Genomic DNA, 18,616 nt, shown 5'->3' with positions numbered 1-18,616 from the left:
GTAACGATAGGGTCTTGCAATACAGCCAAAATATGGGTCAAATTTACACTTACTACATGCAATTGGAATGCTCTCACTTTGCTGGGCAGCACATTGTACCTCAACTGCAAAATCACTCTGCTCTAATTAAACAGAGTAGATAGGTAGCAACGGAATTAAGTAGAAAATCATGGATTTCCAGCAGCAAGACTTATTTTTTCATCAAGCCCTTCTCAATTAAAAAGTTCACAGTCGAATCACAAGACTCATGTCAAAGAATACACCATGCAGGTTGAGTCAAAGACTCATTGTTGCATTTTCTTTATTTGGTGATAAATCAAGTACTTGTTCTCCAGCTTCTGTATACTTAAGGCGTTTCACAGTTAGGTCTTCAGCGTTGCTGCATCTCAAGGTTTCAACCTCACCTTAAGTATACAGTGAATAACAAAATGAAAATGAAATCTCTAACATTTTCCTGATTTACTTCCTGAAATATTTTGAGAAACATTTTACTTGTGTGATGGTACAAATTATGCTAAGAGGGGAGAAGTGCAGTGTGGCACAGTGGGACAGCCCACTCTTGAAAAATGAGCAGAGAACCATGAAGTCTTTCTTTTTCTCTTGTACTTTTTTCCCCACATAAAACTGCCAAAGAAGTTGACTTCAACATGGAGCCTCAGACACAGATCCTTGAACATAAGGAAAAAGCCAAATTGCTACCAAAACAAAACAAAATCAGGGATACAGAAGCCTTTTACTTGTGATGTCAAGAGCCAGTGTTGGAATCACTGGTGGCCACCATCATGAAGCGTAATGAAAGTCAAATGCAGAATAACAACAAGCTGCAATTCGCTGTGATGAGACACAATCCAACTAGAAAAAAAAAGAAAGAAAAAAAAATCATAAGAAATGCAATGAAAGGGAAGCGTATAGAGAAGAAGAGCTGAGATGTTCCAGCATCTAAAAGGAGACACTGTCTGAAATTCCAACGTGCTTATTATATATAAATATTGTGATCCTGAAAATATCCTTTATGCTACAGAGTCACTGTACAACTCTGTAATTGCCATTAATATCAAGTGTTGTAATCATTCATGACCATTCAAGAGAGCAGAATGAGTGAAGACTCAGAGTCTTTATATGCACCTTTTAATTTAATAGGCCCAGATATGTTTTTATGCTGGGTTATGGGACCTGTATCATTGAGAGAACTGTACAGCTGCTGGAAAGAAAGTTACCTTCCCAGTGAGCTCCAGACTGGACACACTGCCCAGACTTTGGGAAGCAATCAGAGTATCATCACCACCTAAAGAGGTCTCAAAGAAGCTGCCCATATCTGACTATGGAAAATGGTCTTTGTAATATAAGCCTAAGGGAAATGGAGCTTATAGTGACTGTTCAAGATATAACAAGCAGACAGCTGGGGTACTGTCTTCCCTGTCTTTTCTTTGTCTTCTAGGTGAGAAACTCCACACTCAGTGAAGCAAATTACATTATCTCAAATACCATCATGATGAATCTAGTGAATTTGCTGTGGTCATGGCAGCCGCGTTCCTGTGTATGAAGCCTCCATCAAGAAGGAGTTCCTAACTGTGGTAAGAATGTCAGATAAGCCCCTGCCCAAGAATGAAATGCAATCAGATCCACAGTAAACAGACATGAATTATGAAATAAGGTTAGGTATTATTTTTCCAACACCTCTCTTTTCTGGTCTTAAAGGCACAAACATACAAAGTGTTGTGAGTATCTAGATTTTGCAAATAAAAGTGATGAATCCTGTACTGATTCTGTTCCTGAACCTGGAGAAGTGTTAAATCCCAGAACTGCAGCAGCAGAACCTGTTACAGTGGTGAACACCCTTCAGAGCTGTCTTTACAGAGTCCCTGCAAGTTCTCACAAGACATTTAAGCCTTACTGACATTTCAGTTCTTTATGTCTAATATCCCACCATTTATTTACTTATTTATTATTTATTTACTTGTTTATGTAAATAGCCGCCTGTGAGAAAGAAAATGAAACCCAAGCATTTTCAGAAAGGGGCAACTTCTGAAGCAAATTAGCTTCTGCATTAGCCCAGCCCATGGCAGGGGGGTTGGAACTTGATGATTCTTGGGGTCCCTTCCAACCCAAGCCATTCTATGGTTCTATGATTCTATGACTTAGAGGGACAGTTTCCCTCTCTTATTATACTAACCCATGATCTAAAACTAAAAGAGGTATACTTTCTGTGGAAGTGGTCATTGGTGCTCTTCAAAAGTGGCAAGTGACTGAGACTGAAGGCACAAAGGAAGATGAGGAAGAGGAGGCTGTGATCCTCCACATTCTGCAGCATCCAAAAAAAAAAAAAAAAGGCAAGAATTCTAAGAATTTTGTATTTCTGTGATCTCTACCCACAGCCAACAGGTTAGGAGGTTTAATACACTTACACGGAGGATGTTCATCTGCAAGTATTTAACCATTTAATGAAGAGCTGAACAGCTAAAGAAAGTAACTTACCATCATTCAGTACTTACATCCGGTAATGTGGAAGCCACTAATCATAGAACACTTGGTAGCTGAAGTTGTCAGACTTGATTCTGAAGTTGTATATTCCCATCTTTCTCTTGCAGTAGAAAATGACAAGGCTCACAGCTGCCAGCAGAAAGCCAAATGCAGCAGTGACAATAAGTATGATGTATCCAGCTCCCACACCAGGCTCCTTCCCTCTTTTGGAAACAGATGCTAAAAAAAAAAGACGAGGTGAAAGAAAAAAGCTTTGAAATTCCTAAGTCTTTTTCTGGGGTACAAAGCCAGTCAAGCAGTATAACCTTGCCTACAGATTAGCCAATAGAACTGTGGTACTGTATTGATGCAACAATTTAAGGAAGGTGATTCTCATGGAGAAGTCCAAGTTCTCTTTTTTATGTAAAGCGCAGTGTCCTTACAGTCATTAGTCTGGTATGTGTTGGGGATTTGACTCTACAATATTCTGAAAAAAGAAGATAGGATGAGGATTGGTGACTTTGAAACACTGTCTTATTTTTGTAATGTCCCCAGAGATTAAGTAGCAGGGATCTGGCCACTGCAGTCAATGGAGCCACACTGAAGGAGTCACTCAACTCTGTAGCCTGGACATAGGCATTTAGTGCCAACTGAGAAGCCCAAGGGTCTCTACAGTATCTGCACATGTTTACCTGGTTCACATATAGATGTGAACCTTGTAATTGTCCAAATTTGCAAGCAGACTACCCTCTCCTGTAACACTGTACCTCTATTTATGTTTGTGTCTATACTCTTACGCACTTAATTCATTCTTGTAAGTGTTTGATGTATGTATAAAAACATCTCAGTCTGTATATGTTTCCAGGATAACTCTCATCTACCCACACACCTGCACAGTACATGGGGTGTGCAGAAGACAAGTAGTGATAGAAACATACCAGAAATTAGTAACAGGATCTAAGGCACAGGATAACAATCCAAGCTATGGAACATCCAGGACATCATTCTAGGACAGGCCAAGGCACTATTGTGCAATACATTTATTTTTAGTTTGATTTTTTATTTACTGATTTTTGAACATATCAAGAAACAGGCAGTGGAAATGGTACCCTGTAGCCCAACACAGACAAACAAAGGCTTTCTGAAGATAATGCATCAGTGGCCTTTGCTATGTGGCACGTAGTACAGGTAAAGCACTTATATACCTGCCACAATAGCTCATACTCCAACACAGAGCTGGAAATCATTGCCTATAGAATCGTGGAAGGGACCTTTAAAGGCCATCTAGTCCAACTCCTCTGCAGTGAACAGGAACATCCACAGCTAACTCAGACTGCTCAGGGACTTGATCCAGCCTCACCCTGAAAATCCCCAGTGGTCAAGGCATCCACCACATCTCTGGGCAGTCTGTTCCAGTGCCTCATCACACCTCACTGTAAAAGACTTTTACCTAATATCTAACCTAAATCAACCTTCTTTGAGCTTGAAACCATTTCCCCCTGTTCCATCACAACAGACCCTGCTAAAGGGTCTGTCCCCTTCTTTCCTGTAGCTTCCCTTTAGATTTTGAAAGGCCACTAAGAGGTCACTTCAGAGCCTTCTCCAGGCTGAACAGCCCCAGCTCTCTCAACCTGTATGTCTAGCCCCACACTTAAAATGCAATGTGAATATCCATGCAAATATAAGGCAATATCTTGTAGCACCACGCTGCAACAGTTTTGCCTATGAACTGATATCATGCAACCCAAACAAAGCTTCCATCTCCACAGGTCCTTTTGTGCAATGGCCGTTTTGCTATATTAGAAGCATTTCAGGGTCTCCAGTGTGACTCCAATGGGAGTGAGCCCTACATGATGCAAGTGCTGTACAAAGAAAGCTGTATTCATTGATAAGTTTTAAAAGAAGAACTAATAGAGAAATGAACACTAAAGGCCTATTCTAACAGACTCCTACCTACACACAGGGGAAGAAAAATAAAATGTGCTGAATCAGAGTCTGTTTCAAATTCCAAACAAATATTGTGACCATGTATAGGAGAAAAAAAAAATACCCCAAATCCATTACCAGCCCACAGTCAGAAGAGCATGAAGTGACTGCAAAACAAGCAATCAGTAGGAGGATGACTTCTGTCTATTGCCAATAGCTATGTGTTAAAACTATGGTGTTGGCATGTACAAACACTCTCAGTGAGTGCTTTATGCCAGTACAATATGAATACAAATGGCTGGAGGAAGCCAAATAATTGCAAATGTTAATGGCAGTGGTTGCCCTTTAAAACATAACTCAGGATAAACACAGAAAAGGCAGAAGCATAACAAACTGCTTGTATGCAGAGCTGGTGTTGACCGTCTGTTAACCTATGCTGCACCACTCTTCCAGGTTGACTGAAATGCCATGCATCAGCAAGGCTCTCCACCTTCCCTTGCAGTAATAACGAAGTCAAGGTCAGGAAGTTTAAGGAAACACAGCAACACAATCTCTGACATCCTTTGATTTAAGAATTCAGAGCTCAATATAATTGCAACCTAAGTACAATATAGAGTAAACACTAGAAAAACTGATTGCAATCTGAGACACAAACCACTTTTGCACTATGCAAGTTTAACTGCGGCTTGATTTCATGGCTGTTGTACTTGCTGCCCTGTGAAACAGTTACACTTCTTTTTTTTTTTGGCCCCTCTGCTTTTCACTCCCTTGACAATTTGATATTCTCTTCGCCAGAAGGCACGCACTTATTCACGCTGTCACACAGCTTCAGCAAGAACTGCTTCTCAGAGAAATATGCCAAGGATTTTGTTTCACAGGTTTTCAGGTTCCTCTGCAGTGAAAAAGAGCCTTAAAATGGTGGTTACTTTCTGTCCCCCTTTTTGCAAGCATTTATTCATAACTCACCAGCAGATTTACACAGAGGTCCCCAGGATGTTCTGTGGGTGGCAATAATTTCACCAGTTTTCAGGGATCGAGCTGCATGGCATCTCTGCAACAATCAATTCAGCAAGTCACATGGCTGAGTAATGGACAACACAAAACCTTCTAAAGAGTTGTGAAAACCCAGTGCTATTCTGACCCATGGATGTCTGTGTTTGTTAATGTTATGCACTGTTTCACTGAAGCCAGTAAATTGAAGCTCAAAGGAAATGCTATTGGGAAACACTGGTTTAAAATCTGCAGTTAGTTACGTTGGAAAACATGGCTGTGAACAGATTTCTTATAGACAGCCTCTTTCTGTTAACTCCCTGTTTTGGGAGAAACCTTACAAAGGATTAAAGTTTCTCACTCTGTGTACAACACACAGCATGTTTCTCTTCTGCGTGCCTCCTTGGCAGCGCCATTCAGTTTGTTTGCTGTCCTTTTATCATAAAACACAATCTAAAGGTCAGTGCTAGGAACAGCAGGCTGCTGAGGTTATTCAGCAGGTACTGTGGCTTTCCCAGAAGTGCACATAGATGCAGAGAAACGAAACCAGGGAAGTGCAAAGGTGTCTCACCCAAGCTTGATTGCACAAGAATATATCACCAGTGTTACCAGCCTGGTTACCCTGACGCACTTCTATAATCCACTGCCAGCAAATGTCTGCAGCCAGGCCAGCCCCCCAGAAATAACCCTGTAAGTGTAACTTCGGTCTATCCCTGAACAGCTTTTCCATTGAGAAAGATCCACAGCTAGACAACATGCTCACACAGCTGTTCCCTGGTGTCAGGGGTTCCTTGATTCCTGTGAAGCAGCCTTGTTCCACCAAGTGTATGAGTGGTGGCAGCACAGCTTTCTTCTTCCCATCCAAAGTCATGTCTCCTACTCATTTCTTATTACCATCATCCCTATTCTTTTAGAGCAACTTATTCTCTTCTCCAGGTAAACAAGGAATAAAAAAGAGTGAATAAGAAGATAACATATAGAGCAAGTAAGTCTATTACTCAAGTTGAACCCAAGCAGCTAAACTGCTCTAACAGCAAACCTCCCAGCTCCTAGAAAAGCAACTGTCTGATCCTTACAGCAGCAATACCAACCCATTCAGACCCTGTCCTGCCCACCTCTCTTCTTCCCTTGCCTCTCACTTTCTTCCACATCCTTCCTCAGCTCTGCAGGATGCTGCTTGTGCAACTATTCTGTGAACCTGGGGAGGGATCCAGCTCCCAAAAGTGGGGCATAGCCTGGGGGTTGCTCATACAACGATACTTAATGCACTATATCAGCTGTGAAACCTGGAGCCATCCTTCCACCTGTCAGTCAGGCTTCTTGACCCCACTTACTTTATCTTTTTTTTTTTTATTATAATTATTTTAAATCTGGGGGAAGGTTCATACCACATGGAAGGAAACTAATATCTTCAGCTTGCCATTTTTAATCTCTTAGGAAGAGATCATTTACTTTATAATGAGCTTAAGCTGAGTTATTTAGAGCTAGAGGAAGGTGTTAAACAATGGTGGAGCACCAAACTCTTAATGCAAACATCCTCAGTGTGAGAAAAAGAAAATAAAAAAATATAGGAACAGGAAAGTTGGCAGACAAGAGGGAGAACTCCTGTGTTAAGGGCATAAAGGGGAAGAAGAAATAAAAAAAGGAGGGGAAAAAAAAAAAAGCTATCAGCAAAGCCAGATTATTATTATTTAATTTCCATGGTAGCAACACATTTTTAGATTAAGCAGTGAGTATCCCTTATGCAGAATTAAAAGGAAGCAATTCTTTGAAGCATTGGAGGAAGACAATTAGAAAGTGAACTTTTTATGAAAACACTGTTTGATTTACTACTCATAAAAGCAGTAGAGTTTCTAAAAGCCCTGTTAAACTCTTAGATTCACAGCCCTCAAAACTTAATGCCGTGGGAGCTTCCTCTCTCCTGGCACCTAAACCCTGACTTGGAGGAACAAATCTCAAGGGGAAGAAGAAAGGACAGAAAGGCATCCCAAATCCATTTGCTCAGACATTCTCACTGAAACTGCCAATATGGGTGGTAACTGTTTGTGACATGCCTATGTGATCTGACACATTCTGAACAGCCTCTCTCACTGTAACTTCTGCTCATTGCCTTCCAGCCACCCCTAAGATGAGGTGAAATGTTCAGTCCTCAAGTCCCCCAGTCTTTTAACACCCACTGCTGTGCACATTCCACACTCCTAACTACAAGGATGAGAAATAGGAAGAAAGGGAGACACTCCCATATGGCTGTAGTTCTTCCTCATTCCTCAGTGGAGGATGAAGGAGCTACTTTAAAGCCAGTTTGGAAACATGATTCCCTTGGTTACACCGAAGGACCATGCACAGCACATCAGAGGATAACAGCACATAGCAAAACCCTTACTGTCCTGCAGGTGCTTCCCGGTGTCTCCATGCAGATACGAATTTTGCAGTGTAGGTAAACTACGGAGTCGTTGACAAAGGAAAAAATCTTCAGCTTAAACTGTGCTTTGCTTGAATTTCCATTCTCTAGAAGCGTGGTGTATGTATTAGGAATAGGACAGCTGAAAAGGAGAAGAAAGTCACACACAGCAGCTATAGAAGTCATGTTGTGGATATAGCATAGGAAGGATGAGGGACTATTGCTGCTTTACTATCACAGACAACAAATAGAATATGAGATACAAGAGGTGGTTGTAGGGATGGAAAAGAAGAGAAAGAGTGCCAGAGAGCACTTAAGCTGGCTTCACCAAACACAAAGTTGAAACCAACAACTTATTAGTAGGAATAGTTTTTGTTACTAAGAAAAATGACCATCCTGAGTTTTCAGATGGAAAATGAACATAGGGAATGCGATGTCAAGGTGAATTTGGGGATCCAGGCAGGAATAAACATCCTTCTTTACCAGAGGCTACATTAATACTATCTGTGAGTCATAACAAATAGGAATCAATGAATCAATCTACACCTTTCAGTAATGAGAGTTACATAAGATCTTGTTAATATCTCAATCATAGAGATATGGTCAAAGCACACATTTCAAATATTCCTTCACTATTGTCCATGAAAATCACCTGTTCCTTCCAGTCAAAGGTACAATGCCTTTACAAAACTAACCAAACTCTAAAAATGACCACATTGCTCTTTAAAAAAAACAATTTCTCTTCATAATTTGTTCTCGTGTTTGACCAGTTGAACATTAAGGGATAGTGCATACGAATGAAGAAAACACACAGAAAAGATATTTTAAACAAAAAAATCAGTCAACACCATTGGAAGATTCAAGGTAGGCCACACATTATTTCCAAGTGACATTTGCTGTACCTGTTCTTGATAAAAGCAAATGAGTGAGGATCCACTGAATTGTTGGTTGGAGTTGCCCAGCAGTCAGTGAGGACCACCTTCAGCTTGCTGTCTCGTCTCTGAATCCCCACTTCAATCAGTACATCATCACTGGAAGAAATACTGAAATTTTTTGGTACTGGGGAGTTTCCGATAAATAACTGCATTTCTGTTCTGAAGTGTCCAGATCCATGTAAGTCCTCAAAAATTGTGTAAATTCTGAAACAACAATTTGACTTTTCTAAAGACCACAAGTTTGACTGCTTCAGTAAGTCATAAAATGGTGCCTCAACCTCTTGTGCATTTAAGTAGTGAAAACTTATCTGCAATCTATGATGCTAGGGAAACGTTCAAGAGAAAATGGTGAAGAAGCATCAAGTTTTCTGTTGGAGTGTTAGGAAGCACAGAAATACAAGAAGAACTCCAAGCATAGAATGACATGGCAATACAAATAGTGCAGATAGATTTTTGAGCAGACTTGAAGGGCAGCAAGACTATGATCTGTCTTAAAGGCCCAAATAAGGACATTAAAAGTTTAGCATAGAAGATAAGAGAGGAAAAGAAAGAAATTTGAACAGTGTGTGAAAGAAATAAAAAAATTAGACAGATTAGAGAGAAGGACTGGAAAAAGATTTGTACAAAGGGAAAACCTTGACCAGCAGAGCAAAGTTTGAACTGCTGCCTTTGCTGAGAGCATAAACAGTAGATTTGGTTCTATACTACTTCTGGCTACATGTGATTGCCCAGGAAGGCAAAGGGCAGATATACCCTCCCAGATGTCTCCCAGGGATGCACCATTAGCTCCCCAAATTTAATTTATCTATGGCTTGGCCAGGTAATGGTCATGCAGCATGCCAGCATTTCAAAGCACAGAGAGATCATACCCTTCTGCAGTGTATCCAGAGGAAGTCATTAGATTGTTTTGAAACACACAGTGAATAGGACTGGCAACTTTTAAGTGGTGGATTACTCCCTTAGCAGAATCATCATTCCGCAGCATGGTTTTCACTATGGTGTTCGTCACATTCTGGAACACAGGAAAAAGAAAGCATAACTTGATCACTGCTCCACAAGGCAATTTCTGTACATCGGCATGGTCTGAGCAAAAAATTTGCTTTGGGATCCATAGAGGCATCCACAGCTCATAATTACTGGAAAAAACAGAGGTGTTTTCTAAGTATGATGCTGATCTTAAGAAAAAAAAAGAAGATTCTGGCAGCTACAGGGGAAGCCCAGAGAGGTAGAAAAGGGGGATTTGGGTTTGGAGAGTCTCTTGAGCTTTCCTGCTGAACCCCAGAGATGTCCTTCTCTTTCTTGCTTGCCCTCTGCCCCAAACACATGGGCAACTTTCTACTCACATTGGAGGGTTTTCTTTTTCCAAAGACATTTCTTTGCCCAACACTTCAGCAATGAATAGACTGCGCCCCTAGATAAGCAACTGCATTGCCCCTTCCATAGAGGGAAAGCGAGTGCTCTGGGTCTTTTTGGCTTTCCCTGGCTCAAGGGACTTACGGTCTCAATTTCAGTGCCACATTCGCTCCAGCCAGCTTGCAGAACAGCATGAGTGCCATTGCTGATGCTAACGTTGCAAAGAGGCTCCCCCAGGTACAGAGAGGACTCGGGGATGGATTCCTGATGTAAAAATCCCTTTTGGATAGCAAGGATAGTCTTCTCAATTTCGCAGAACACTGTCACTGCATCTTTAATGGATACCTCCTGGGCAGGTTTAACAAGGAGGGCAGGAGATGCTTGAGGAGGAACACTGGGAGCCGACCCAGAACCCGCGGTAAGAAGAGGCAGCGTCACACTGGAGAATGGGGTTTCCTCCAGAACTTTGTTTTGAGTAGCAGATAAGTTCAATGAAACAAAAGAGGATACAAAAGTTGAAGTCTCCAAAGATGCTGCAGGTAAAACTGCACTGGATACAGGCTTCTTGTCCACCACAGTTCCCTCTCGGCTCGTAGGAAATGCTGAAGAGTGACAAAAATAAATGTACTTAAGTAATATAGAATCAGACTGATTTGATAACATGAAAGCAGACTCATCTGAGGCTCATCTTGCACACATTTGCTCAGAGAGATACAGTTGGCAGCTAACAAAGACACTGGTGGGCATCTGTAACGATTCTAGGAAGAAGGCAAGCAGCGGAAAAGGAAAAGCAGAGACTGAGATCAGCATGTATGTCAAACACACTGCTTTCAGCACAGACTCTGGGGTTACCCCATGGCACTTTGGTACTAGAAATGATCTATGTGTCTGACTTAGAATCAAAGAATAGTATCAGTTGGTAGAGACCTTTAAAGGTCATCTGGTCCAACTCCCTTACAATGAACAGGGACACCTACAGCTACATCAGGTTGCTCAGAGCCCTGTCCAGCCTGACCTTGGATATCTTCAAGGATGGGGCATCCACCACCTCTCTGGGCAGCCTGTGCCAGTGTTTCACCAAGACTTAGAGAGCGCCTATAAAATAAACTTCATCTGCAGTGGAACAGGATGCACCTCATTGCATAAAAATTCTCTTAAGCAGTTTTTCATTGGCTGCAAATAACATTTTTTCTTTCCCCAAGCATCATAAATGTGTATATATACACACATACGTACATACATACATCCCCTGGAGCTTCCCAGCTTCCAGGAGTGGCCCAAATTGAAAAGTTGTGGATTTAAATGTAAGATGAATTTCAGCTCTTTCTAAGCTGAATTTCCCAAAAGCTCATTATCATAATAAATGCAATGGTTAAACAAACCAGAGCAAAAGTTGGTATCAGCTCACAGATCCTTGTGACTTCTTCAGCCAGTGAGTAACACACAGTATCACTGTGGTTACAAAAAGAAGCACAGATTAGGGAAGAAGCCTAAAAGGATTTAGAAGCTCAAAAACTGATTATATGTCAGCTAACAAATGATTCAAGGAAAGACAGAAGAAGCTAGATGAATTGACTAATACAAAACAGTCACTTGTCATACTGTACTAACTTTTCACCCTTGAGGCAATACAGAGGTCACACCATGCAACTGCTTTCTTTCTATTATCTTTTCTTCCCTTTTCTGTTACTGCCAATGGAAATAACATATGTCTAATGGCAAAAATGAGAAAACAGAACTAATAGAAGAATCTTACAAAGGCAGCATTAAATATTAATATAATCAAACAAGGGATTACTGCAGTCAGAAAGACATCAAGTCCACTGCAAGTCTCTCTCCATTAGCATGCATATCAGAAAGCAAATTCAACCTTGGCAAAACTTCAGGTCCTGTGGCAAGAATGAGTGCCAGAGTTTAGTTAGCCATAAGATAGTAAAATAAATAAATAAATAAATAAATAAATAAATAAATAAATTTGCCTGCACAGTTTCTTCCAGGTCTTTCTGGATTCACATCGGCAAATCCATCATTGCAACTGCAGTAGTAAAATCCAAGTGTGTTATAACATGATGCATCTGGGGAACAGTCATCTTCTTTGGTCTCGCACTCATCATAATCTGTTGGGTATATTTAAGAAAAAGCCAGAGGTGAAGAGTGTGTATATGGAAATGTGGTATTTCTGAAGCAGGTTCAAGGGATAGGCACCCCACAAAGCACTACCATGAGTTAGCCACGATCTTAGAAATTAACCTGAGATGCAAATTCACAGATTCACTGTTGCAAGGATAACAGGCAACAGGAATGTACAGAACAGGCCACATACTTGCTTTTGATGTCCTTTTGCCTGAGATTTTAATTGGCAGTTTGCAACACTAACATCTGGACAAACTTGTCACATTCAGGATATATCATTTGAAATTGTTTTCCAGAGGTGACACATCATCTTGTGGAACAGGATCCAACAATAGTTAGTCAGGAGACTACTGTTTATTGTAACTGACTTAGATCTCACAAAGAAAAAGAGATTCAACAATAAGCCATTGTGCTCGTCTTGACAAACTGTTTACTTTCTCCTGAACTCCGGCCCACAGGTGTGTGAAGAAACGCATACTCCCAGTGCAGGAATTTTCCTTTTCAGCTATTTGAGCCTTGGATTTCTATCTTATTCAAAACTATCAGTGCAACGCTGAAAGAAACGTGTTTCAAAATCATTTTAAATGAAGTTAACTATGTTGGTGTACAATGAGATGTTTCCACTGGTGGCTAAAACCCTCAGTTTGTTACAGTTTCTAATAACTCCATATGTTGTTCTCTATAAAATTACTGCTAGCTAGAGACAAAAGGACCAGTTTGTTCTGATCAGGTGAACCTCTCTTCTTATCTTTCAATGTTTGCTGAAAAAGCCTATTGGATGGATAAGCAGAAGCAATATAGAAGAGAGAATGGCTTCTTGCCCATTTGTTTTACAGGTATTTACACCTCAAAAAAAAACACCCTGCAATAGTAATAAGTTTATGATCTTTCTAGTTCTGAAGAACAATTGGGCTATAAGCAGCTCCTTACCGTTTATGGAGAGACTGTTCTTGTCAACTATGAAATAGGAGCTGTGTTCAATTGCATCACGAAAAGCAGCGATGATGTAGTAGATATCCACATCCTCTGCAGCCAGTAAATGGAAACTTACCACGGTGCTCCCATTAGTAATATCAGTTATCAACACTTTAATCAGCCCAGCATCCATCTGCTGAAGGATGTCGAGGGGCAGAGATTTACGTACCTGGAATAAAAACGAAGTACACATTAAAATGAGTAGATAGAAGCAATTATATTGTAGGCATTGTACATCACCCAGAAAATAATATTATGCATTACGATTGTGCTTCATACTCTGGAGGGAAAGAGCATAAAAAAATTGCTCTTTGCTTTATGATATTTTCACTCTACAGCAGCTGAATGATAGGGCATATATTTAACTGTGAGCATTAAATAAACTATTAAGATACTTCATCTGCCATTTGGCACAACTCCTTGCAAAGACCTCTGATAGCAGGGGAGAGAAGAAATTGCAGGAATGAAAACTCATAAAATCACTTAGGTTGGAAAAACCTATAAGATCAAGTCCAATCATCATGTAACACTACCTAGCCCCCCACTAAACCACATCCCTAAGCAACACATCCACATATATCTTAAGTTCAGGAATGGGAACTCCATCACTTCCCTGGGCAGCCCTTTCCAATGCCTAACCACTCTTTCTGTGAAGAAATTCTTCCTGACATCTGATTTAAGTCTCTCCTGTTACAACTTGAGGTCATTTTCTCAGGTGACAGGTGACAGAATATGAGAATAGAGTCTGACAGCCAGCTCACTATCATCTCCTTGCAGGTGGTTGTAGAGAGTGATGAGGTCTCTGCTCAAACTCCTCCAGACTGAAAAGCCACAGTTCCCCAGCCATTTCTCATAAGTCATTTTCTCATCCCTTCACCAGATTCACTGCCCTTCTCTGAGCATGTTCCAACAAGTCAATGGACCGCTTGTAGTAATGGGTCCAAAACTGAGCACATTATTTGAGGTGCACCATCAGTGGTGCTGCACAAGGGGACAATCATTTCCCTAGTGCTTCTGGCCACACGATTTCTGATTCAGGCCAGGATGCCATTGGCTTTCTTGGCTACATGGGCACCCCGCTGACTCACGTTCAGATGGCCATTGACCTGCACCCCCAGGACCTTTTCCGTCAGGCAGCTTCCCAGCCACTCTTCCCCAAGGCCATATTGCTTCAAGAAGTTGTCATGACCCAAGTGTAGCATCCAACATTTAGCCTTCTTGAACACTGTACAAGGTGGATCACAAATCCTCCCTGAGCATCCAAGAGCCAGGCTAAGGAATGGCTCCATACCACTCTGAATGGGGACAGACTCCCTCACAGCACTGCAGTGCTAAGCCATGGCTGAGCTGAGGGCATCCCAGAGAAGTCAATAAAGTTTATGGTATTGTATACAGTCAACTTGCAACTCACTGGTAGTCAAAGAAAGAAAACATCAGCTGTGCCAAAACAGCTGTGGGTAGCCTGGAAGCAGCCTCGAGAATATGCCAGAGAGCAGTATGGTCAGCTTTCTGCAGGACAGGAACATATAGCTCTGCTTGAAGTTTTGCATCTGTTGGGGTACTCAGCTTCTCCATCTCTACTTCAGAGAATAGAAATTAGAGAGCTAAAGAGACTGGATATGTAGAAACTCCTCCTTTCCCGTCTTCATAGAACCATTAAGGTTGGAAAAGGCCTCTAAGATCATCCAGTCCAACCACCAACCTATCTCCACCATGCCCACTAAACCATGTCCCTCAGTGCCATATCCATGTGGTCCTTGAATACTTCCATCATCTACCTGGGCAGCCCATTTCAGTGCCTCACCATTCTTTCTGAGAAGAAATTCTTCCTAATGCCCAACTTGAACTGCCCCTTTTGGTACCTGTGCATCCACAGGAACATCTCCTGCATTAAAGTAGCAATGGGACAAGTCTGTCAGGCATGCATATGAGCCGAGGGACGCACAGCAACTTTGGCATTTGCAGCACCATTGCCCTCCATCTCCAGGCTGAGCACCAGTCAGAGAAAGAGCAGACAAAGGCCAGATGGCACTGTCTAGCAGGACCAACACAAGATGAGACAGAAGGCTGATAGGAGTACAGCTGTAAAGAGTATGTTGAGAAAACATTATACACAGAAAGACAGATTTGTTTCAAAGAAACTGAAAAATATCCACAAGTCCTCCCTTAATTGTTTTAATCTGATTATGCACACAGCAAACCCCACAAGACTGAACAGGACTCCCTTCCTACCTGCAGAAGTCCCCCAAGGGGACGCAGAGAACATACATAAACAGAGGCTTGCACACCTGTCTGTCTCCAGTACCCAACCACATTGTATGCAGAGTGCAGTGCACACCTGAAGGCCAGGTGTCAGGGTAGGCACAAACTGTGTCAATACCACCCATCAACACTGAGACTTATTCCATTAGGTTAGTCCAGGGGATGCTCATAGACCCCCTGTGTTTCATAACATCTTTTCCCCACATGTCTGGGAGGTCTTATTGCATCCTTTCTCACTTACAACTAAGAGGTGCAGCAAAAGAATGAGTGGGTCATCACTTCCAAACCTGAATCAGGTGATCCTGAGCTGTCAGTATGATAATCATGCTTAGAAACTGCCAACAGAAGTGCAACAGTACACTGTCAGCTCACATCCCTGCTCTGCTTTAAGACCATCTTTTCAGGATACACCAGGCACTTCCTTCCCTTGCTCAGCTTCCTAAAGCATTAAGGGAGTGGGTGGGGGCTGTGCTGCGATCACCTCCAGCCCCTTCTTCCTCTATACATCTCCTGCAGGAAATAACTACAGCAGAAGGACTGGAGCTCAGCCACAAATTCAGACAGAGCTTGTGTCAGTGGAGCAATGCTGAGGGCATAGGCCGTGACTCCTGCCAGAGAAAGCCTAGCGAGAGTCAATGGGGCAGCTGTGGGAGCTGACAGGAGAATTGTCAGAATCCTCATTTCTCTCACACCTGTGAATATAGCCCATGTATTTTTTTCTTCCCCCCTCAGAACTGTCCCAGGTGACTACAGCTCCATGTATCAAGGCAGATGAATCTATACACTATGTATTATCCAGCCAAGCAGACCAGGCTCCGAAGGCATTGCTGTAGCCCTTTTTTGAGTTGCTGGAATTAACATGCATTGTATGGAGCAAGCTCTCTGCTTGCACCCACAAAAGGGCTCCCACATACCAATAAGCCCCATGCAACAAAGCTTTCAGTGCCCCATGGGGCCTGCAGGCAGAGCTGGGAGGATGCAAAGGCTCACTGGGAAAGCCTGGGTAACTGCAAAATCCCTGTTCCCCTAGAACACAGAGCTTCAGGACACAGTTCCTTCTCCCTTTTTGCCCTTTCACAAGAATTTCATAGAATCATAAAGGCTGAAAAACCCACTAAGCTCACACAGTCCAACCACCAGCTCACCCTCACCATGCCCACTGCCCATATCCCTCAGTGCCACATCCACACAGCTCTGAAACACCTCCAGGGATGGTGACTGCAACTGTTTGGTTGGGTGCTTACTTTTTTGTTTGTTTGCTTCTGTCCTAATCCACGTTTTTTCCTTACTAGGGACTCAAAGCTCGAAAAGCATCGCTGTGATATTCATCTGTACTTGTACTTAGCCACTAGGTGACACTGCAAAACCCCTTATTCAGAAGACTGCATGACTTCACTATAGATACCGCACCCTGGGCTACCGACACAACGGTGAAGTAGGGCTGGAAAATACTGAACTTTTCAGAGAACTTTTCAGAGAAAGAGAGAACTTTTCAGAAGAAATCTCAGTTTCCCACACTAGAAAAAATGAAATATCATGTATTTGTTGTTGTTACTATTTCTGTAGCACACACAAAACACAGCAGTACCAAACCAGGAGAAATAAGTGTGCCTGAAGATATCCCCAGGAGAGCAAAGGAACACCAGCAGAACAAATGCCAGCACCAAGGGAAGGAAATGAACCTGATAAAGTACAACAATTGCACTCTAATTGCAAAGATGCCTTAATCCCTGTATCAAACTTCATTCCACACTCAGATAGTTTTAAATGCAATTATTTTAAGTGCATTAAGCAACAAAGGCTGTGTCAGTTCCAAATGAGAGGTCACCTTGACAAGGCATTGCCAGTTATTAGTTTCACACTGTGTGTCAGACAGTGTTTAAGAGACAAGAATTTGAACCAACCTTTTGCATTCAGGAATTTAATGCACACCAGTGAATGCATTCTCAATACAGACCTTTTGTGCTCCTTGTTCATTTTCTTGAGGGCAAGCCCTAGTTCTCATGATTTTCCTCTTGGCTGTAGCAAAGAAGACTAAAGCACTTTCTTACCCTTAACTACATTATTCTTCAGGCGCAGTACAAGCAGGATGACAGAGCTAGTCTGGACAGTGCAGACTGTCGCATCAAGTTATCACCTAGCTCTCATCTATGCATTATTCAAAGAATAGCATTTCTTCTTGCTGTGCTTCCAGTTTAACCACGTGGCATTTAAGTGCTGGGGTGGCTCTACACAGAAGACCATTATACGTATTAAGGCTTATAAATCCTCTCAATTGTAGATGGCAGCTCCAAAGAGGAGTAAGTAAAATCTTCAGCAAAATTTATTTAACTGGAATTCAAGAGTGCTTTTAAAATCTCTGCAACTTTCCCTTCCTACTTTAAAAGAATCAATATCTGGCCCTTATAATCTGGCCAAGAAATACGCTGAGCTTTTTTTCCTGAGCTTCCCTTACTTTGGTCTCTGGAAACACAACATTTGTAATAACACACTCATGGTAGGTTTTGACAAAGTTCATAGAACCACAGCATCTCTAAGTTTGGAAAAGACCACCAGGATCATATTGTTCAACCACTCATTTCCACCATGCCCAGTAGCCCAGTCCCTCAGTATCACATCCACACAGTCCTTGAGCTCCACCACCAACCTGGGCAGCCTTTTCAGTATCTTACACCACTCTTTGTGAAAAGAAATTCTTCCTGATATCCAACCTGAGCCTCCTCTGAGGTTGTCAGAGCTGTAGGCAGTGGCTCAGGGGTAGGTGGAATCATCACTAACACAGCTCACCTGTTGCTGGTCCACAGAACTGGAGTGAGGGTGCCTTAAAATTGCAAGTATTCTTTTTCCAACTGGAACTTTGAGAACTGAGTAAAACCCACACAAAAACCTGCTCTAGTTCCTTTATGTGATCATGGTACAGATTCTCCATACAAATTTGGATCCATGATTTGCTGGACTGAGGCATCTGAATGAGCAGCTTACAGAGAAAATACATTCATTTTAGCCCTTTTTAATAATCTGCTATTGCAAAATAGCCTCAGGCAGCAAGTGATGCTAAATGGAAGTGAGGTCAGTGGAGAGCTGCTCCCTCTTCACTTTGCTAATCACGTCCCTTTCACTCTGTGGCTGCTTTTCTGATGTGACAGCTTGGGGCTGAAGCAACACAGAGAAAGCTGTGGTG

At 41.9% G+C, this 18,616-nt stretch overlaps 1 protein-coding gene across 4 annotated transcripts in view; it reads right to left on the bottom strand.

The window, feature by feature from the left end:
• Positions 1-369: 369 nt before the first annotated feature.
• UMODL1 (uromodulin like 1) overlaps positions 370-18,616 on the bottom strand; it is a 64,226-nt gene continuing 45,979 nt past the window's right edge. For 3 of the 4 annotated variants that reach the window (XM_015883170.2, XM_015883145.2, XM_015883161.2), the window contains exons 14-22: positions 13,129-13,342; positions 12,045-12,182; positions 10,210-10,667; positions 9,582-9,724; positions 8,680-8,916; positions 7,760-7,919; positions 5,353-5,437; positions 2,493-2,700; positions 370-852 (exon numbers count right to left, since the gene is read on the bottom strand). In XM_015883170.2, coding sequence (XP_015738656.1) covers positions 2,513-2,700; positions 5,353-5,437; positions 7,760-7,919; positions 8,680-8,916; positions 9,582-9,724; positions 10,210-10,667; positions 12,045-12,182; positions 13,129-13,342 — 1,623 coding nt within the window. In that variant the 3' untranslated portion in view covers positions 370-852; positions 2,493-2,512. Of the gene's footprint in view, positions 853-2,475; positions 2,701-5,352; positions 5,438-7,759; positions 7,920-8,679; positions 8,917-9,581; positions 9,725-10,209; positions 10,668-12,044; positions 12,183-13,128; positions 13,343-18,616 lie in introns of all 4 variants that reach the window. The other variant, XM_015883153.2, reaches the window with a different exon arrangement.

Source organism: Coturnix japonica, chromosome 1, assembly GCF_001577835.2.
Source record: "Coturnix japonica isolate 7356 chromosome 1, Coturnix japonica 2.1, whole genome shotgun sequence".
Taxonomy (NCBI): domain Eukaryota; kingdom Metazoa; phylum Chordata; class Aves; order Galliformes; family Phasianidae; genus Coturnix; species Coturnix japonica.
The sequence above is the reverse complement of the archived record's forward strand: the minus strand, read 5'-3'. Positions and strand labels throughout refer to the sequence as shown.